Source organism: Taudactylus pleione, unplaced genomic scaffold, assembly GCF_031769625.1.
Source record: "Taudactylus pleione unplaced genomic scaffold, aTauple2 ptg000290l, whole genome shotgun sequence".
Lineage (NCBI taxonomy): Eukaryota > Metazoa > Chordata > Amphibia > Anura > Myobatrachidae > Taudactylus > Taudactylus pleione.
The window spans coordinates 8,666,661-8,689,583 of record NW_028284692.1 but is presented as its reverse complement, the minus strand read 5'-3'; the positions used below and the strand labels follow the sequence as shown (position 1 = coordinate 8,689,583).

The window sequence follows — 22,923 nt, the reverse complement described above, 5'->3', positions numbered from 1 at the left end:
CTAAATTCCTAATGGATATACCATGTAATATAACAATATGACATACAGTAAATGCAAAAAGAGGTTTTTGTTATCAAATTAGAAGACCCCCCTCCCCCTCCCAGAAAATAACAATTTAGGTCATTTTAATTTCTTATCTCTGTGATGGGAGAACTCCAGAAATCTGGATCATACCCCAATCTAATTAGTGTTCAGGTTAATCTAATTAGTGTTCAGGTTAATTAACATCTGACAGAACATTTTAAAGCTAAAGCAATCTTCCCTTCTCTAGCCCCCATTACCTGCCTCTGACATTCAAGCAGGATTGTGTAAATTCAAATTAAGTTCTTATGGATTTTTTTCAAATCATCCCCTACATTAGAGAGTCTTAAGCTGGCCACACACTAGACCAACTTACATCCAACCATCCCAACTAGTGGATTGGTTGGAATGAAAATCTGGTAAGGGATGAAAGCAAATGACAATCAGCAATTTGGTCCTAAACGCCGGAAAATGGACAAAAATTTTGTTTGAACAAATTGTTTAGATCAAACATGTAACAAATTTGTCTGAACTTCCATTTTCATCAGTTTTCTGGCATTTAGGAGCAAATTGCTGATCATCATTTACTCCCAGATTTTCATTCCAACCAATCAACTAGTTGGATGGTTGGATAAAAGTTGGTGTAGTGTGTGGCCAGCTTTAGGGGCATATTTATTAAACTCATTTTGAAAGAAATATCCTGAAAATGGCCATATTAGGGAGATACCCACAGAATGTAAGCTTCCCCAGGATGTATGCTAGGATACTGCAGCAGATATCAGCGATATATCTGCGCGATTCACCCATTTCTGATTGCAGTAGCAGGCCCCATTCTATGGGTGCTGCTCTATTGTGAGATTTACTAAGCTCCAGATTGTGAAGCATTCCAGAGCTTTGCTTTGGTAGCTAACGCTTTCTGTAGATGGTATTCGCCCTTGTAGCCTATGGGTAACACTCCACAACATTTAACTGGAGAAGAATCCGTAGGACCCCTCACCTACAATAGCCGCTCTGACATGCATGGTTTGATGACTGTGCATATGAAGTAGTATGCCAGGGTCCCAGAGCATTAGTGATCACTTTTACACATCACAGGGCTTCTGTCGGAGCCTCTTTCACTGCGTGGTATTCATTATGTCAACCCAGTGGTAAATCATTTCTTATTGCCAAGATAAAAGCCTGATAATCTATAAGTAGGCAGGTAGAGAGGACATATGTACAAGTGAAACGAAAATAAAAGGTGAAAATCTCCTTATTCTTTAGAGAACAAACATAACTGATAAATATTATTTTTACCAATCATATACAAAATAAAGTCTTAAATATGTGATATCCTTCTAGATTAACATAATCACCATTAGGGGGAGCTCTACTATCACTTTATTAGGCTACTTCTGATACATTTCATCAGTTCCCCAAAATACAAGCAGTCTTGTTCTGGTTTTTAATTTCTAGATATTAGTATAAGGTCTAAGAGATTAAACAAAGGATTTTCCACATTTACAGCCTCCATTGTAAAAGGTCATTTGTGTTCTCTTATTCAGCTGGCCTCTTATATACCATCTTTAGAACACAGGTCTTCAATGCAGATGGCAATCTACATCAACACCCCTTACTTACAGATATTAATCTAAGTTGTGTTTGTGAATTTAGATTTTACGAATACATTTGTTAAATACAATATTTAATTATACTGCTGTACCTTGCAATACTATCAATGGCAGCAATTGTAAATTGTGTGTCTTTTCAGTGATGAAGCTTGTACCAGTGGACAATTGGTTGTAGCCAGCAGGGAAAGTCAGTACAAAGTGTTCCATTTCCATCACGGAGGTCTGGGAAAGTTATCAGAAGTGTTCCAGCAGTGGAAATACTGCCGAGAGACGCAACTCAAGGAGCAGGTGAGGAGGACGGAGGCTCATACTTGGGGGAAAAGACAAGCTTGGATTTTGGGAAGAAAGAAAATAATGCCTAAAAAAATATTTCCAAATAGAAAAACATTTTGGGACATTCATGGAAAGTGTGGCACTGAAAGAGGCAAAATAGTGTAACAAGTGATTATTAGGCAGTTATGCTCTAGATTATAGCAAGTGTTTTTTTTACCTTAAATGTGCCCATACTAGAGTATTGCATATTTTCTACTGAAGATCTAACATATCATAAGACAAGTGCCGCCTACTAATAGCGCTAGTGTTATAGCTGTAGGTGCTACGTGCTTTTGGTAAGTGTAATGACGCGGATCTCACACTAGTACATGAAATGATAAGTTACTGCTCACCCTGCCTCATAGGCATGCATATAAAATGAGCAGCACTATTGTTAATTGCTTCATTTGAAAAATAGTTTTATAAATGCTCCAGTGTAGGTTATTTATTAGTAACCTGCAAATGTGCAGCAACACCAAGTAGCCAATTAGACATGACTGAGCAAAGCTAAGTGCTGATGGATTGCTGTCAGTTGCTGTAAATTTTCACTTGGTTATTGATTAAAGCCCAATGAGTTAAACAAGAGGCGTATTAGTGAGAGAGATGCATGGCGTGAATCAGACCTAACAGGAGAGAAAGGAAAATGAGTATATTTAAACTGTAGATTTTTGAATCAGAGTTAGTCCATCAGACATGTTTTCATGCTCTTACATTTACAACCCCCCAGAGAGTTTCGTCATAGCAGTTGTATCCTGTCCCTGCTGCTGTGGTGGCGGGTGATGGGAATGAATTATTCTTCTGCAGCCTGCAAGCCCTAGTGGTTGCATGCAGCTTGTCTGGTGACACAGGCCATTTGTAATATACAGTCTTGCTGGATAATATCCAGCTTGTTACTGCCTGAGGGCAGGACTGGACTTCTGGGCAGATTATCCAGATCTTATGATAGCAAAAGGGAATGGGTTAATCAGTCGTAATTAATTGGAGTTAAAGACCCTCTCTTGAGAGAAGCAACTCTCCTTTTCCACTTTTATTAGGATTAACGTGCATCAATGTAACGTTCTTCTGAGTATTGTGAACCCACTGGCAATAAGCAATGATGCCATGTCTTTTATATTAGGCATTTGTAGCATACAAATAAAATACACTGCACTAACACTGGATGTACACTCTACATGTGGATGCACTAACACAGAGATACTGTACAGTACAAGCGCTCTAGCAACAATAATGTACACATAACTAATAATTGGTTATTCACCAATTTGCTCTCCAAACTGCACCCCCTCCCCTGTTGTCTTGTTTTTTTTTTATTCTACTCTTTTCTCCTCTCCTGTACAGAAAGCAAGAACCCCATCTTTCAGTTGTCGCCAGTACCCCAAGATTGTTCTGATATTATGTATATTGAACAAATAGCAAACTGATGTTTTTGGAAATGCCACATTCCATTAAAAAACAACAACAAAACAACAACTGCTCCATTACTTGAAATTACCACACTAGTTGTTATCCAAGATATAAATACATTAATACATAATAAACATGTCTGTTATATTTATAATAATAATAATATTATATTTGTATTGTTTTTGTTATAAAGTTACAATTATGCTGCAGGTTGCATGAGTAGTTCAATGTTGTAGGTTGACACTGATGAAATATCAACATGGTCAAAATGTTGACGATTCATTTGTAATGTATCGCTAACGTCAATGTTTTCATTATGTCAACATATCATATGTCGATATTTTGTCCATGTGGACATCATAACTGTCGGTATTATAAACGTTGACTTAGTGATTGTTGACTAAGTGACTGCATACCGTATTTTCATATTCAGATCCTGAAATGTGTTGAATTTTTTATTTCAAAGATCACTTAAATCATTACATATATATGTGATAACAAATATGTATAAAAATGCAGTTATCTAGTATAATGGTATAACACACTTTACACATACAGGTTTTACTGAAAGTGTGATTCCAGTGAAACCATCCATGATCTTACAGCTTACCAACAAACCAAGGCCCAACATGTTTTACCCAAACAATTCTCTGCTGAAGCCTCTGAAACGCTTCAGGGCTTTGGTTTGCGGGATGCGCTATTCACCCAGTCCCATGTTACCCAAATGCAAGGCCTCTACCTAACTAACAGAATTGCAGGGGTTCCCGTGCTAAGACCCCTCTGTAGTGCTAGATTACTACCTTGCCCACCCTGGAGATATTGAATCCGAACAATGCAGGGACATTTTAAGAGAGGAGGGGGCCCGTGTGCAGACTCCGTGCGGGCCCCCTCCTCTCTCTGGTGGTGCTGTAGATTCTGGCTTAGTGACAGAATCTAGTGCACATGTGCGGGGCCCATGCCGTTTTCCCAGGGACACCAGTACTGCACATGTGTGAGTCACAGGGAAAATGGCCGCCGCCATTTTCCCAGTGATTTTTGCTGCTCTGCAGCGCTGGTCAGGCGCTGCAGAGCAGCACTCTCTAGACTGCAGACAGGTAAGTTTAAGACTATATGGGTCTAGGATGTAAAATCTCAATCATCTTCCCAGTGTAATCCTATGTAGTGCACCTAAAATGGCTGCCTCATCTGGACCCTGAATGGGTAGGATGAATAATCTTGCAACTGATGACCCTAAATGGCTGCCAAAACCATTTTAGTATCTCCATGCTCTCTGTAGTTTATGAAGAGCTTTTCTGTATTTCATTGTTCCTGTACTGTACAGTATTATGTCTCATTCTGTTAAGCTCCTTGAGTCCTACTGGACAAAGAGCACTATATAAATAAAATTATTATTATTATTTAAATAGAAATTATCACCCCACCCCACCACAAATTCCAATACAGACAGCTGCAGCTTGTGAATTGTGACATCCTTACCCCACCTCTGTGTAGGAATCATCCAGTCCACACAGTGCATTTCTAAAAAGCCAGTTGGATGTGACTGTCTGCTTGTATTGTGAGAATAGAACAGTGGTCAGGGGGTTATGGACTAAGCCTTGGAGAAGGATAAAGTACCAACCAATCAGCTCCTAACTGTCATTTAAAAAAAATGGTCTGTAAAATTGGAAGTTAAGAGCTGATTGGTTGGTACTTTATCACTCTCCACTTTATCACTCTCCAGGGCTAATGCTGGGTACACACTGGCAGATATATTGACCGAACAATTGATTGGACAATATATTGTGTGCGCGTTGGGCCAGTATGTACCAGCGATATATCTGTGAACGACGTTGTGCTCTGTGTACGGCCGTCCACACACTTGCTGCAGGGGACGCGCAGCTACCCCACGGTCAGCGGGACCCGTGGCCAGGAGCTGGCTAGCAACTTTTAGCCTGGGGGGCAAATGCATGCAGGCGGCCCTGGCAGAGGAGTAGCGTGTAGCCAGGGTGCCCGAAGAACGTGCGTGCTACAGCGACCCCCCTCCCCCCCAAGTGTTCCAGGGTGGAGGCGGGTCCATATGGGATTAATGTAAAGTCAAAATAAAGATTAGGGACAGCCCCGTCGTGGTGCCCATATGCAGTGCCCCAGGAGAGGATCCCCTTATGCTTGCCCCCAGTAGTGGTCCCCCCTGTGCAGTGCCCCTTGTGCACCCAGTAGTAAGCCCCTTATATAGTTTCCCCAGTAGTGGTACCCCCTATGCAGTGCTCCTTATATAGTGCCCCCAGTAGCAGTCCACACCCCATGCAGTACCCCAAATAGTGGTAACCCTTATGCAGTGCCCCTTAAATAGTGGCCCCAGTTGTAGTCTCCCCCCTATGCAGTACCCCCAGTATTGCCCTTTTTGTAGAGCCCCCAGCAGTGGTCCCTCGATGCAGTGCCCCCAGTGGTAGTCCCCTCCCCCCTATGTAGTGCACCTAGTAGTAGTCCCCTCCCCCCTATGCAGTGCCCCTAGCAGTAGTCCCCTCCCCCTATGCAGTACCCCTAGTAGTTGTCCCCTCCCCTTGTAGTGCCCCAGTAGTAGTCCCCCCTTGTAGTAGTAGTCCCCCCCATTGTAGTGCCCCCAGTAGTAGTCCCCCCCAGTTGTAGTCCCCCCACCTTGAGGTGCCTCAAGTTATAATCCCCAGTAGTGGTCCCCCCTTGTAGTGCCCCCTCCTGTAGTGCCCCCAGTAGTGATCTCTCCCTTGTAGTGCCCCCAGTAGTGGTCTCCCTCTTGTAGTGCCCCCAGTAGCAGTCCCTCCCTCTTGTAGTGTCCCCAGTAGTGGTTCCCCCTTTGATGTGCCCCCAGCAATCCCCCCCCTTGTAGTGCCCCCAGTAGTAGTAGTCCCCCCCTTGTATTGCCCCATTAGTAGTAGTCCCCCCCTTGCAGTGCCTCCAGTAGTGGTTGCCCCCTTGTGGTGCCCCCAGTAGTGGTCTCCCCCTTGTAGTGCCAGCCCCCCCCCCCCAATAGACACATAGACACACATAGTAAAAAAAAAACCACTTACCTGAATCCCCGCTCCCGCTGTCGCCATCCGCTCCTCCGTCTGTCCTTCCCGGGCATTATGGGAGAGACGTCATATGATGTCATGACGCCTCTCCCATTGCCCACTGCGGGAGCTGGAAGATGGAGCGGCTCCTGCAGTGGGCGCAGCAGCAGCTAATGAGAGTCTGACAGACTCTCATTGGCTGCTGCTTACAACAAACACACAGCTGCCGGAGCTGGCGGCTGTGTGTTTGTCACTTGTGTAGCGCTGACCGAACTCCGTCCGGTCAGCGCTACACGCGCGGAGCAGTCTGTGTCACAATGACACAGACTGCACGCGGTCTGCATGACGCTGCGGCCCGGGGGGCACATGGCACCCTGCCCCCCGGCCCAGCCCACCATTGCCCGTGGCCATATGACAGATGATGGTTGTTTAGTGTGTATGAACAACCATCATACATCTGCAGAAGAGTCGATCTGCAGATATCTGTTAGGTGTGTACCCAGCTTAGTTCTCATATATATTATTCACTCCATACTGCACAGCCTTTGATATATAGCAGTGCCAAATACTGGCTTTATTTGCTCTGTAAATTATGGGAAAAGTGATGTAGGATGTGGCAGGTGTCTGGTCATCTAACAAATATATTTGCAGGTGATAGTTTCATACACACTGAACAACCATCATCTGGCGGGTCCTGCTGCCGGGGGCGTGTCGTGCCCCCCTCCCCGCGGCCTCTGCAGCAAGTGTACGTCCGTACACAGAGCACGATGGACAGATCTAGGTGAAGATATATCTCCCATTGGCTGTGCAGCACAGCCGACGCAATATGTCTGTGAACGACGTCGTTCACAGACATACCGCTGGTACACACTGGCCGACGGGCACCCGATATATTGGCCAATCAATTGATCGGCCAATATATCTGCCAGTGTGTACCCAGCATTAGTCTGAAGCAGAAAACTGATACACACCTAGAGGGGTATTCAATATGAAACGTTAACTTCACTGTCGAAGTTCACGTTTCATATCGGAGTTTTCACCTGCGTTAAAGTATCGGGTGCGCTCCCGCTTATCCCCGTATTCAATATAAAATTAATGAAAACGGGAAACTCCGAAGTTGGATTTGCGTAAAGTTACGAATTTTTCCTTAAAAAAATTGTAAGACCCCCCTAAAGTTGTAAAAACATGGGGGAACACTATGGGTACCCCCGTTTTAGCCTTTAATTGAAAGTCAGGGATTTAAATAGCCGCAGCAGGTGTTTTTTTCCCGACATTGAAGAAGTGATGCAGAAGAGCACATAGGTTATTTTTTTCGTTTTTTTAAGTGGTCCCATCAAATTTGGGGTACATGAAAATGGGTACTAGCATATTTTTAAGTCCCTAAAGTAAATTTTTTTAAATTCTGCATTTGTGCACCTGCCGCTATAATTCTATTCTTCAAAACACCTGCCGCATACATGCAGAATAGCCCTGAACCTATTTCCCTATTGTTAAACAATTTTTTCCCAATATTTTTTTTTCTCCCCAATTTTTACATTCATTTTTTGGGGTGTCCCTATTTTTTGTAAAAACTTTTTTTGACACAGTTCTTTTTTAAATGTCATTCCCAGGGGTGCAGGCTTTTTTTTTTAAGCCTGCACCCCTAAACCCCAATTCTGCACTTTTTTTCGACACCTATTCAATGGTGAAAAGTTATCCCCGTTTTTTATCAAAGACTTTTCAAAACTGCTATAAGTCTTTCAAATTGAATACCGTGTAAAAGTAAAACCTGCAATAATGACGTCATACCTCCGATATTAACGCAAAAATGATGTTATCTCTCCCATATTGCATACCCCTGCTAAACTCTATTTACTGTGGCATGTACTTTACTTGTATTGTGCATATCTTGATTTGACAACATTACTCACTTCAATTTGATTTAGGATCTTGAGTTTTTCAGATGAGCTTTCTTATTTACCCCTGCAGCAGGTAACAGACGAGAAGACTTGTCTCCATTTTTCTATTCAGAGGCCCAACTTCCCCTCCATAGAGTCTCATCCTGAGGAAGGCATGTACCAGAAGCTGGACGTAACCAGGTGGTTGCAGCATCTCAATGATACCGGACAGGTGGAGGAAGAATATAAACTGCGCAAGGTAAGAATAATAACTAAAAGGAAATAAATAGGCATCTTAAAGCCTCAACAAACCAAAAATATTGTGCAATATATTTACCTAAGACTACAGACTAAAGGGGGTGGGTTATAGTGGCTGAAAATGGAGCTTCCACAGAATTACCTCACTGAAACTGCATTTTACTATTATTGGACCATTAAACTAACAGGAAGGTTTCTTTCTGTTGTATTATTATCAGAATGCCCATCACTGTTTATCCCTGGGATATATTTCTTCTACCTGTTTAAGAAGCAGCTGTGTGTCAGTAACGCTGCTTTATTGGCAACATTTTCCATATAAAATTGTTACTGTTTGTAAAAGGTATTAGCCAGCATGGTTCCACGACTTGGGGGGTCCTGTGTGTTTCCCTAGGTCCAACAACGCCGATGTAGCTAGGAAGAGCCCCTGCACTTTCCAGTACAATAAACCTTATTTTTTGTTTGACCCTTGTCTACTAAAAGCAATCCACCCGGCACTTAGTAACCTCGGGTTTGGTCACTGCGATTGTGGGAACCCATTGCTGTGAGTCTGCTTAAAGTTTTAGTAAGCAGCACAGTAATGGACAGGTGGTGTTCTGGATCTTTTGTTCGTGAAACAAGGTTCCTGGGAAGGCAGAGTAGTTATTTCTTCTTGGGAGAGTTCCCATTTCTTTTTCTAGCACTCACAAAGAAGTACTGCCAATTATCAGGGCAATTTGTAGAGAGTCCAACCCCTGTTTTCTTGCCTCTCCTTGTCCATCTCTTACCAATCAGGCATCTGTTCACCTTAATGAAGGGACATCCAGTGTTCTAAGTCTTCACAAATGCTTAGCAGCTAGGGGTGTGGTATGTTATGACGACATTTCTCATGTCGACGTGAGAATGTTGACATGGTTGCCATTCATCATGTCCATATGGATGACATGATAGAATGTCGACCTAACGTCCCTGGTGGCCCAAGGTCATTTACCTGAACTTGGTGGTAGCGGCACCTCCAGCAGGGTCTTTAGGATTCCAGCGGTCATGTGACCAGATTTTCTGGCAGAGTTGTCTGATGGAGCCGATGAGTATTCTAACCCTTCCCCTAATGGCTAACCCTGACTCCCCATCCCCCGCAGTCTAACCCTCACCCTCCTGGATGCTCCTTATCAGCATTCTGGGTATGTCTACATTTTACATGGCAGCATTTTAGATCTTGACATTGGGCCTGATTCAGAGGTGGACGCTATTGCAATTTGCACGCAGACTGAGCGATTGTTTGCCATTGCGCATGCATATGCATCGCAGTGTGTGTGTGCGAAAGCTGCAGTGCGATCCCACAGCGATCGCCGTTCGAGGCCGCAGACCACAAAGGCCCATTGCAGATTGATTAACAGGAAGTGACCATTTGGGGGTATTGACTGGGAGGTGGTTAACGAAATGCAGGCGTGCGTGGGCGTGCATAAATTTACCACTGCAAGTGCATACGCAGTTCTGCGTGACAGAAGAGCTCCCTAGGCTGCGGAAAGTCAGACCAGCCGCAAGTGTTAAATGGCCGTCGATGTCCTTTGATGTTACCGATATTTATGCGTGCATGCGATCACGCATGCAAGTACGAAGGCAGCAGTGGGCGTCTTTATGCTTGGATGATCTTTGCTAACATTAGCATATTTTCACAGCTGCGAGCGTGGGAATGCGCGGCTGCGTACGCATAGCGTCCACCTCTGAATCAGACCCATTGTGAGCATGTCGACATTCTGGGGATGTCGACATGTTGAACCATGTTGTTATTCTAATGTGAGTATTGTGGTGTTGACATTATGAATGTCTGCATGGTAACTGTCGACCATGTGACTGGATCCCGCAGCCAGTACAGTTGTTATATGCAGCTGTTCCTTTTAATTCATTAAGCAAGCCCAAATCAGTACCATGGTGGTTTCCATTGTGGTAGTATGTTGTATTTATAGGAAAAGTGTGTGGGAGGGTCTGTGCAGTCATTTCTCTGTGGACTCCATGGCTAGTCTCACAGTCCTGGCAGAAAGGTGTCTATCTGATGTTTTCAGAGAGAAGTTAGTAGGAGGACCAATGGAAAGCTGCAATTTCAGACTTTGCATATTCTCATTGGTCCGCACGCTCACGTCCCTACAGCCACTTTAGATGGTAATGCAGCTTTAAGTAACTATAATGTGAATACAAAGGTTCTTAGACAGAGAATAAGGTAAATTTAATTGGGTTAATTAGTAGTAGACTTAGTGTTGTGAAAGTAAAGGATGAGTTAAATGAGTAAAGTAACCTAAGGCAGTTGGAAGTGTGAATAACAAGTTGTTTGTATAAGTGAACATGTAAGTGGGAGTGTTTTGCATGCATGTGCTGTAATGCTGTCCTTTCACCATAGAATGCTACGCTAATAGCAGAGTGTGTATTCCTGTGGCAGAGAATTCATACCTTCTACACAGGTGAAGTGTGACTATGGGGCAATTAAACATGGGTGCAAAATTTTGTTTCTATGGCAAATTATACCTAAGTCTGTGATATGGCATATAGAAGGAGAGCATGTAAGTATGTTTTTCCATGCAGCAGTTGTGTTGTGCCAATAAGCCATTTGAGATGTTTACAATATTGAGTTTTCCATAGGTTAATTTATTAAAAGCAAAGTACAAATGACATAATCATAGAAAATTCTTGCATAAGGATCCCATGCCGTGTTAAAATGGCTGTCCCAATTAGCTTACAATGCAGGGCTTAAAGAAATGTAAAAAAATACTCACACTCTTAAAATTAGCCTACATTGTAATAAAAGAACACATGTGCACTACACGATGAAATGAGCTTGTACAGCAAGTACAAAGACACATCATTAGAAAAGATTTAGATAGAACAACAGATTTTCTTATTGTCTGATTCTCACATACATGTGACACTTGACATCTTGTAGCTAACTCATATGTTCTCTTGAGAGCCAAGGTCAAATGACTGTATAACTCTCTTTGTTATGTAAATTCTGACACATCTTACAATTCTACCACTAAAGGAAAACTGTTTTAGTTCTTTTTAAGCTTTACCCTTCATTTACCCTCATATTCTTTCCTCTTGTACTTATTGAAACATAGCGGCAGTAAAGCCATTTACAGAACTAGTAATAAGCAGATTACTAGAACAAATGATGCGATGCAGGCTTGTCCTCTTCACACTTCCTGATTTCTAGGATCACAATGACGTAGATGTAGGCAGTATGGGACCCCAGTTCAGGGTCGTACTGGCCCACAGGGTACAGGGGAAATCTTCGGTGGGCCTCATTGCCGGAGGGCCCCACCTTCTCTTCCTGTCAGGTTTCATACAGTGCACTCAAATTATAGATTGTTACCTGGTAGAGCAGGAACATGGATGAACAGACCATGCACTGTAGTATCCATGTTGTCTGCAGGCTATGGCCTCTATAATGGTTGGCCAAGTCTCTGTGGTGTCTGGCCACACCCCTGAAGCATAGGCCTTACCACTGCCTTCCCCCGGTGTGCCCGTCATGTTCCAGTCCGACACTGTCCCAGTTCCTTGAATATCACAACCTGTAGGTGGACAGACTGGACATATATTATAAGTGTCTTAGGAAAACCCAGAATAAATTATGCAGTTAGTTCAGACAATTATAGTAGAAATCCATCAATCTGTCATGAGAGCATAGTCCTATCTTGCTATTATTGGTGGATTATTAGGGTTATCAAGCCATTTTAATCCGGGCAATGCGCATATTCTGAGAAGTTAATTTTTTTTAATACTTTGTTCATACACACATTGCCGGTGCAAAGTTTCTCAGCGACCTAGGCATAGCTTCAGCCTAGCGCGCCCCACCCCACCCGCCCTCAACCTCAGTACAGCTGCCATCTACAGACTAGTATTAATTAATTTATAAGTTGCATAATTCATTTTTTTTATGTTCTGCAGACTGCTGCAGCATATACTAGCAGACCCCTCTGCTGGTGGTATAGACTATATAGTGGTCTTGCTGTGTGATTGTATACAAATAATTATTTACACTAACTACACAGACAGCCTAAAGCTTGCTGAGCTGACTTACCAGTGGCTGTCACTCAGACAAGTTAGACATTTGTTTTTTAATAATCTTCTGTCCAATACTTGACTCAGCCAGCAGCCCGGCAGCCTGCTCCTTGTCCTCTGTAAAGGAAGAGGAGGAGTGAAGGCAGGGACGTAGAGAGCGGGTCAGGGGGCGGATGGCCACACTTGTAAGCAGCACAGCATTTTCAATAAAACAGAAAAACACCAAGCTCCCATTCAGAGTGTAACCCCCTTTACTCTGTATAAAGGGTCACCAGGTTACTAACCCCCTTACTGTCTAATATTTACCTACCATTAACCTCCCATTAAGTGGTGTTTTTCTACATCAGTGCCTCCACCCAAGTATTAATAGTCATTATGAACCTACTTGGGAAAACCCACTTAAAAGTTACAACTAACGTCTGTGTTTTTTATTAGGGAGCTATACAACCCAACCCATATACTTTGACACAGGATATTACAGTGTATAAATGATGTAAACCTGTTCTTCTTTCCCAGAGATTCTTCAAGTGTTCTTGAATCTTTTAGGCAAATAATACAATTTACATATAATTCCAAGTTTTATATTAGCATCTTCTTTAGAAATAGCAACATAACTTTCAGGTACACGTCAGACAATAGCATGCACCGCTTGTACATATATATGCATTTACGTTTTAATTGAACAAAAGAACAATACATTACACCGATGACAACACAACAATGAATATACTTATTAAACCTTAGTGTCCATGTCAATTGCTGAAAGTCCTGTTTTAGGACTCGGTATCATTTACCGCCGGACGCCTGCCCGGCGGTTCAAATCCCTACAGCGGCTGCCGGACATGGGTGAAAACCCTGATCGTCCCTAAGGTAAGTATTCACTAACATAATTCCCTCCCCTAACCCTCCTTAGGGGTGCCTAACCCTAACCTTCCCCCCAGTGCCTAACCCTAATCCCCCCTCTAAGTGCCTAACCCTAAACCCCGCCGCCTAAACCTAAGTCCCCCGGGGGGGTGCCCAACCCTAAGTCCCCCCTGGGGGTGCCTAACCCTAACCCTCCCTCTCCCTAGCCTAACCCTAACCTCCCGGGGGGGGGGCCCAACCCTAAGTCCCCCTCAGTGGCCCCCAACCTAACCCTCTCCCCGCGCGGCTGTCCGTGCTCGGCGCCCGGCATCACTTCGATCGGGATGCCGGGCGCCGGTCTCCCGGCATCAGTAAAATGACAAGCGTCTAGATTTAGACGCCTGTCATTTAACCCTCGCCGGGATAAAGCAGTCGGGAAGCCGGCTGTCGGTATTAGGTCCGCCGGCTTCCCGACTGCATACCCTGTTGCATCTCCTTGGTTAGGTAAGTAGATTATTCATCTACCTTTAGTATGATCCTCTCCACTAAACTTAATTTTAGTCCATAAATACTGCATATAGATGCTTTCCTGAGGAATATGATCAGTTATACTATTAATCCTCTATGTATAATGATGACTGTGGTGCTGCCTAATGGTGCATACACACGGTCAGATTTGTCAGTTGTGTCAGATGAACGTTTGAACGATTTGATGAACGTTTTGACCAATGATTTGAACGATTTGAACTATGAACGATTTTTGACTGCATTAAAATGACTGAAATCGTCCAAAACAGACTGCAAACACATCAGATATCGTTATCTGACCATCGGGAACGCGCATCGTTCATCGTTCAAACATGTCAGATTTTCCTTCAGATATGAATGATTGAACGATTTTTAAAATCGTTATCATTCAGATCTGAAGAAAAATCTGACCGTGTGTATGCACCATTAGGCTCAGATCTTTCCACTTCTTAGCACTTTTAGTGTAATTATCCTTTCCTTGCCGGCTGCATGACACTTTACAGCTTAGGATGTCGCTTATACAGCACCTATGTCTAAGTCCCTATTTACCTGCATACCTTGTAACAGTGTCTATGGGCCTGATTCAGACCCACTCGCGAGCGGCTGTCCGCTCGCAAGTGGGTCGATGTTATGGACTGAGCATGCGCCAGACGCGACGAGCGAAGGAAAGTCCTTTGCTCGTTGTGTCCGATCAAAGGGGGTGTGCTGTCAATGTTGATTGACAGCACGCCCCCTTTGGTGGGCGTGCCGGGGGCGTGCCTCCCTGACGGGGGCGTTCCCACGGGAACGCCTCCCGTCAGAAGCCGGCCCACTGACATCACTAGTGATGACAGTGGGAGTGATTTTGGCTCTGATAGAGCCAAAATCACTCCGGAGCTTGCGGTTGAAAACCTCAACCGCAGGCTCCGGCTAGCAATTTCGACCATCGCGGCCATCACAAAGCACGCTCGTATAGCCTGTGGGTGGTGACCCACAGCTATACGAGCGTCCAGGAGGACGCTCCATGAAAATGGAGCCCGGCCCTCATTCAGAGCGTGCGCTCTGCTCAGAGCGTACGGCTCTGAATGAGGGCCCAAGATTCCAAGGTTTCGAGGGAGTAGGCAGTGGACTTAGAAGACCCATAGGAGTAGTCCGGAGTGTCTTATTCCTGGAACAGATGTCACAAGCAAACACAAACTCACGAGTATCCCGAGACATGGACTGCCACCAAACTGACCGGGACAGTAGTTCAAGAGTCCTAGAGATGCCTGGATGACCAATTGCCTTGGAGTAGTGAAAGTCTTTCAAGACTGCTTTACAGAATTTCTCGGGAACAAAAGGCAATCCTGAAGGCTTTCCAGAAGGAGCTTCAGATTGACACTCCCAGAGAGAATCTGCCAAATTTCTAGTCAAGGCCAAGTGAATACAGGAAGCTGCTCAGAGCGTACGGCTCTGAATGAGGGCCTATGTCAGTACCAGTCTTTAGGTAGCATTGGCTACTTTATAGTCTATTTGTTATAGATGAAGATCCCTCCTTGTCCATAGTACCGCATTGGTAGTATGGTTTATAACTACACCCTGAGTTTTATCAATTAACTGTAACCCAGTTGTATAGATATTTATTCCTCTCAAACGGTTGGCACTTAGACTCAGTAACTGGTATGGTGTTATTAAGAATTTAAATTTAACAGTGCTCACCACTGTGCTGACGCTGTATCAGGCAGAGCAACCACCGCACAGCCGCATCCTCCTCCTGTCAGCTGTGCAGTTTCTCCCTATCACTCCCTGCTCTGTGACTGACACTGCCTCTGGACGGGAGCTAGTATCATGGCCGCCTATGAGAAACTGTCCTGGCCTCCAAACCTCACACCATACCTCGACTGTCCCGCATCCAGCGGGACAGTCCCGTTTTTCTAGGACTGACCCGCTGGCCGCAGTGTCACGCGGTGGGGGGGAAGTTGGGGAGAGCACAAACCGCTGCTCTGCATAGCCAACTTAGGAGCCGACCGCCTTAGGAACTCCACTGCCGCTGCTGCCACCGGCAACCTGACCACTGCTTCCACCTCTCTGGCAGGGAGAGTAACTCAGCTCCCCATCAGATTCACAGCTCCTGCTGTGACAGGCTCCCTCTCCAGCTCCACCTCCTGCGCCTGGCAGCTCGTCAATAGCTCAGCTGCCAAACAGGACACAGGGGGTGGGACTCAAGGAAGTGATCTCCAGGCTAATTGTCAGCTGTTGCTGACAGTTCTTATATACCTCTCTCAAAACCGGAACCTCTTTCCCTGACAGGCACCAAATCACTCCTACTTTTATCACTCCGCCCCTTCCTCCACAGTGCATGTCTATCGCTAACACTGGGGCACAATTTTACCTCATTAATACATAGTATACATAAAAGTTATATAAATGTACATTAATTTATACACAAGTCCTCAACAAACAATATAGTTACATAAAGTACCACATTTTACCTCAGGAATGTGCAAAACATGAAATATGTACATATAAAGTACCTGTCATCCTCAGCAATTGTCATTTGTCACATATATATTTTTATTAGAACTGTAGTTACTACAGTCCCTAACCAGGGCTACAAGAGCAATACCTCACTTCTTTACCCCTCTCTATCCAAAGGACAGCTACACTGCTTGCTGCTCTCCCTTTAGAGGCTGGAAACTCAAACAATCTATGGATATATGAGGTTCCTTCATCAACCAGTCTCTGGAGCCTCTCGCTGAGGTCTATCCTCAGCTTCTGTGTTATCTGTCTTGCGTTATACAGAACACACCAAAGCTGAGCCATCTCCTCCCCAACAAACTGCAGGTGGTTGTGACATTGAACAGGTTGCAGGCAAGTGCCACCTATTCTGAAAGCATCACACATACATCTCCCCAGCTCATAATTTCAGGCGTGAGTGACTTTGTGGTGAGGACAGTTATGCTGGAGTCGCACTTCCATTATTTGATCAGTTTTTCCACCAACATCTGCATCTATCGGCTTCCACCCATAGCCGCGCTTCACCATTGCCGGCAGCCCACGCCACATTGTTGAAGTCAGCCCGGCAAGTGTACAACGACAGGTCCCCTTCAGGAACGGATCCCGGTGTTCTACCAGGACTGGACTTTCTTCCATCATACATGGCTTTTTTCAGATGGCAGTTTACAGGTGATTTACCATCTTCCAAATTGTGGCATATTCATGTGCATTTTCCTCACTATTATAACATTCCAGAGGATCATTTGTCATTCAGGAGTGGACATTTATTTAGAACTATTCTGGAGAACTACCACGTTTACTGATCCATTCATGGTTCTTAATCATTTGAATTGAAGTTCACTGATCCATTATTGTGGTTCATGCTATTATCTGTTCTTTGTTTATTCTCTTATTACATTTTTATATGTAATTAGTGTGGTCATCTGTTTTTACCAGCGCTCCACATCTCTTCTTTATTCTTTATTATATTGTTTAGCAGGAGCAGCACCTGCTGTGTGAGCAGCTTGTCAAATCAGTAATATTTATCTGCCCAGTCAGCGCACCTTCTTTTAGTACAGTTTTATTGTAAGCAAGGCTCCTACTTCAGTTTTATACAAAACCACAGGAGCGGCAGTGACCCAGCATAGAGGAAGACCTCTTATTTCCTGATCAGTCCAGCAGCAGCCATAACCACTAGCCATCCCAGACACCCAGCGTCACACCAATGATTCGCAGAGTCTCCTTGTCACTGACACAACCTTTTATCCTGCTTTGTCTTGCCGCATTAGGAGTAATATGAATGAGAGCCGGCCTGGTGGGTCCAGGTCTTTGAACCACACTCACCTTTCATAAATGCTGATTCACATACTTGTGAGCCTGTTTACTGTCTTTCCAATAAAACCCACAAACGTTTAACTGTAAGTTAACAATTTACAGGTACTTTACGGGCCGGATTCCATTAGACAATCCGGGGGCTTCGCGCATTAAGCCTCAGAAGGCTAGTTTTTGTCGCAGCCTGTGGAGGTGCGAGCAGAATCAGCCTACCATAACTGGCCAGGAAATGCTGCATGCAAGCTGCCTCCTTTAAAGACAAAATATTCAGTTGACACTGCAATATGACACTTTTCTCTCTTGTTATTTCTTCATACATGCAGAAACTATTATATTTAAATAATGTTCCATAGCAATTTGGGCACTCACAACCTCCAGATTTAACGGTCACATAGCAGAAAAATTTTATTTTATACACACCGTGCTAAAGGTAGGTGTTTAACTTATTTATATTATTATTATTAATAATAATAATTGTGTATATATATAGGGCCTAATTCTGATTTGTACGCTTCTGCAACTTCCCCAACCGCTGCAGCATTTGTGCTTATGTTCATATGTGACAATCGGCCGAACCAAGTCACAAATCTGTTTCTCTGCAAGCCTATCTCGCCCACTGTTTTAGCATTTGCAGATGTAGTTATGGAAGTACTGAAGCGCTACACCATACAATGTTGCTATATAATGATGATCTATTGTGTATATACTAAACACACACTGATGTATCAAAAATGTAAAATGTTTTACTCAATTCAAAAATTACATGAACATATATAGTAAGAAAAAATGAAAGCAAAAAAAAAATATGAAACAAAATTGATATTTAAATAAATAAAGTCAATGAAATTATATGCATAATCCTCAACGTATACAAATAATGCAGTTAAGATGAATGATTGCAAATGAGGAACGTAGTGACAAATCACTGTAAGGTCACTGTTCCCCTCTGGTAATAATAAGACAGTACTTAGAATCCCGATTATTGTCAGTGTGTCAGATTTGCGGCGTCCCGCTATCTGGCTGGGTGAGAGAATATAAGTTGCTGGTGGTATATGCGAAAGTGATGCCCCGGGGTAGTCTTCCCAGGGCAGGAGTACAGCTCTTGTCTGGGTGTGCAGGGATAGAGGAAAGGCCCTAGACGTGATGTATACCCCCCTATCCAGACAGTACACCGGCGCTTGGGCTGGGCGTCCCAGACCAGCACCAGTGTGTTTGCTGGAGGCTGGTAATCAAAACGTCTGGGGAGTGGATGTAACAGTGTGGGCTCTCACGGAGCTGGCTGCCGTAGATCCTCTCCTATGCGGCACTTACATCCCCTTGCGTGTCCCAGGTGGCCGCTCCTGCCCCTTGCCGGCTAGCGGTGTCTTCCGTCTCCTGTGTACAAGCGCTGCCTGTGGTCACGTGATCGCGAAGTCCGGATGAGTGTGGCAAATGAATGCGGCTTGTAGAGATAAGTCAAAGTAGCCTGTGGGGATTCCTCTGTCTGCCTCGTATGAGTGCTGTGGATCAACGCGTTTCAGCTTCCACCTTTGTCAAGGAGCAATATCCTGTTGTTACAGCTGATGTTATAAATCCTTGTTGCTTCATTCTGATAGGTAGTCAATTGAGAGTGGGTGTGTTTTCTTAAAGAGACTATTCTGAGTCTCTGTGCCTCAATCAGGCTAACTATGTATTCTAAAGAAGATGCTCATGGTGTATAAGGACTTATTCCAATAATAATGGCATAAACAGGAAGATTAAGAGATTAAATTAATTGAGTTGCTGATAGGAAAAGATAATCTTGCTTGTTGAAGCGGCATGTTGTATTGTCCTAATTCTTAATTTGTGAATGGGGGGGAAAGAAAAGAGCGGAGTTTTGGCAGTGTTGGATTGGGGGGAAGGGGGGGAAAGAGATTGGGGTTTGTAAATGGGGAAAGGACATGGGATAGTGAATCCTTACAGGGCACAATAACGACATAGGACAAATACTGACCTACTGCTAATTCTGGATTACTCTACTAATTGTATATGAAAAGGGGATGTACACCATATTATCCAATAATGGAATTCATCCTATGGGGAGATTATTATTATTCTATAAAAGATGGTTGCCACTGTACCTAATATTGTCACTAGGTCATTAAACTGGTTATGTTAAAATCAATGTTCAGACCCCGAGGTTCCAATGTGTTTAGGATATAGATCCATTTTGCTTCTCTTTTGTTCAGCACTCGTAAAAAGTCACCTCCCCTCCAATTGTGTATCAGTCTTTCTAATATTAGAAAATCAGTGCCTGATGGGTTTGAGTCATGGTGTTTTTTATCGTGTCTGGAGACACTATGATCTTCTTTTCCTATCTTTATATTCCGAATATGTTCATATAATCTTTGTCTCAGTGGTCTAATGGTCCTACCTACATATTCTAAACCGCAGGGGCATCTAATAAGATAAACTACCCCTTTGGTATCACATGATGTACGATTTTTTAGTCTGTGTGTTTCTCCTGTCGTGGATGAAGTAAAGGTATTGATAGCTTTGGTGCTTTGTTTATTCAGAATTCTGCAAGCTGTACATCTCCCGCAGTAGCAAAATCCTCCTATTTTCTCACTGTCGCCACCATATAGTGTGGTTTGGATGGTCTTACCTTGAGGAATATGATTGTGAACTAAACGGTTCTTTATATCAGGGGCTTTGGTATATACTATATCTGGATGTTCTTTCAGAATATGTTTGAGATCTTGATCCTGTAAAAGTATATTCCAATGTTTACTCAGTATTTTTTTTATGTCATTAGCTGATTCATTATATAGTGTAATGAAGAACGTACAATCTGATTTGGGGTTATTGTAAACATTAGAGTTCTAAGGTTTCAGTAAGGTGTCTATCTAGAGCCTTGACTGTTTGGTATTCTTGTTGTACAAGATTTGTCTCATAGTTCTTCTCTAGAAATAATTCTGTTAATTGAGACGCTTGAGATTCATAGTCTTTTAGTCTACTGCAATTCCTTCTTAGTCTAGTGTATTGTCCTTTGGGTATATTTGTCAACCAGTTATGATGATGTCCACTAGTGGCTAGGATGTAGCTATTAACATCCACACTTTTTCTAAAGTTCTTTGTATGTATTTGTCCATCCTCAATGAATATTTCTAAGTCTAGGAACTCTACTCTGGTTTTGCTGGCAGTGCTGGTAAAAGTCAGGTTGTTGGAATTGTTACCCATATGTTTCATGAAATCCTGAAGGTTGTCGTAAGTGCCCTTCCAAATAAAAATGATATCATCAATGTATCGTCGCCAGAGAACGAGGTTTGCTCCAAAGCCATGCCCCCTCCATATATAATCCTCCTCCCACTTGCTCATAAAGAGGTTGGCATAGCTCGGAGCAAACTTCGTTCCCATGGCGGACCCCTTGGTTTGTAAGTAAAAGGTATTGTTAAACCAGGTGTAGTTATGGTTTAAAATAAATTGAATGGTCTTATTAATGAATTCAATTTGTATTGGTGATAAGTCAGTATCCTTCTCTAGAAAGTGTTACGCACTGTCTAATCCCTGCTGATGTTTAATGATAGTATATAGTGATGTCACATCACTAGTGACGAGCCAAAAATCTTCCTCCAATTTAATCTCACTGAGTGTTCTTATTATATCTGTAATATCTCTGACATATGAAGGTTGTATCTTCACTATTTCTTGTAAATATGAGTCTATATATTGAGAGAGATTGGACGTAAGTGATCCAATCCCTGAAATTATGGGACGTCCTGGTGGGTGTTCCCTGTCTTTATGGACCTTAGGAAGGTAATAAAAGACAGGGATCACAGGGTGTAGTGTATTGAGATAATCATACTCAGATTTCATCAATATTCCATCCTCCATCCCTGTCTTTAATAATGCAGTCAACTCTTTCTGATAAAGTTTTGTCGGGTCTGATTTTAAAATTTTGTAGGTATCTGTATCCCCTAGAATTCTCAGTGATTTTTGTATGTAATCATGTCTAACTAGAATCACGATCCCTCCTCCCTTATCTGCCGGTTTTATCGTTATGTCATTATTTTGTGCCAGTTGTCTCAATGCTCGTCTTTCTCTATTGGTCATATTTTTCTTCTTATATTTATTTTGTTGTGTGTTGAGATTCTCTATGTCATTCTGTACCATGGTTTCAAATGTAGTGATGAAATTACCCTTCATATAAGTAGGATTGAATTGTGATGGGGGTTTAAAATTTGTATGTTTGTAGATGGAGTTTTCTGTGTTTCCTAGTGAATTCCTTAATATTCAAGTATTTTTTTTCAAATTTATAAAAAATTTTGTCGGGTGCAAATTTTAACCCTTTTTGTAGTACTGATGTCTGTATCTGATAATAGAGATGGCGCTAAGGTTAAATATCCCTGTCTCTGTTGTTGTGTCGTGTTTTTCAGTGAGAACATGGTTCATGTCATAGTCAGTGTTATTTACTGTTATATCGGTACATGTTTTGTCCTTTTGATATTTAGGATTGTGTCCCCCTCCTCTACATCCGCGTCTTGTTCTGTGTTTTTTCTCTTTGAGCGGTGTGGGTAATTTTGGGTCGGGGTGCAGGACCTTCTTCCTGCCTCCAAATCTAAAGCATTTGCACCTGCCCCATGCTAGGTGCAAAATATCTGTCAGAGACAGGCGTCCTTTTCTTGTATGCGCTACTCGCATGGAGCTGCACCCACAGCCAGACGTGGTTCTTAACCGTCCACTACCACTCCCCGCTATATAGCAGCGAAGCCGGAGTAGCACATCATGCAGGGAAAGAGAGGAGACTGCAGCTGCAACTGAGCAATAGCTGTCTTCTTTCTCTCCCTGCATGATGTGCCCCTGCGGCTGTGCTGCTATATAGCTGCCAGCGGTAGTGGACAGGTAAGAAGTATTAACTCGTCTCGCTATGCCAAATTCCCTCGTTAATGTTAGGAAAGTCAGTTTCCAATATAGGGATATGACATTTATCCTGGTTCTAGTTGAGCTGATAATTTTAATCAAAGTAAAAATAATTAAGCGTCTCAGTAGCGTGCGGCTTCGGTGGCCTGCCTGTCCGTCATTTGGAATGTTCCTACCACAACAGTAAAAGTAGAGAGTAAGTTCTTCTTCTAGTAATATTGTTTAATAGCAAGTGTGTTTGCCTATGGGTATGGATTCACAGATGTATTTTGTTAGGATATATACCTGACTTTCTTAAGGCCAACCATCCACATGTACTGCGTGATCTTTTACCCACCTAATATGACACGTCACTTACATAGGAAGCAAGAAA

General features: G+C 43.2%; 1 protein-coding gene across 4 annotated transcripts in view; it reads left to right on the top strand.

Annotated features, from left to right (window-relative positions):
- TBC1D16 (TBC1 domain family member 16) overlaps positions 1 to 22,923 on the top strand; it is a 115,294-nt gene that overhangs the window by 67,208 nt on the left and 25,163 nt on the right. For all 4 annotated transcript variants that reach the window (XM_088482650.1, XM_088482649.1, XM_088482647.1 and 1 more), the window contains 2 exons: positions 1,772 to 1,919; positions 8,320 to 8,487. In XM_088482650.1, the coding sequence (XP_088338776.1) occupies positions 1,772 to 1,919; positions 8,320 to 8,487 (316 nt within the window). The remainder of the gene's footprint in view (positions 1 to 1,771; positions 1,920 to 8,319; positions 8,488 to 22,923) is intronic.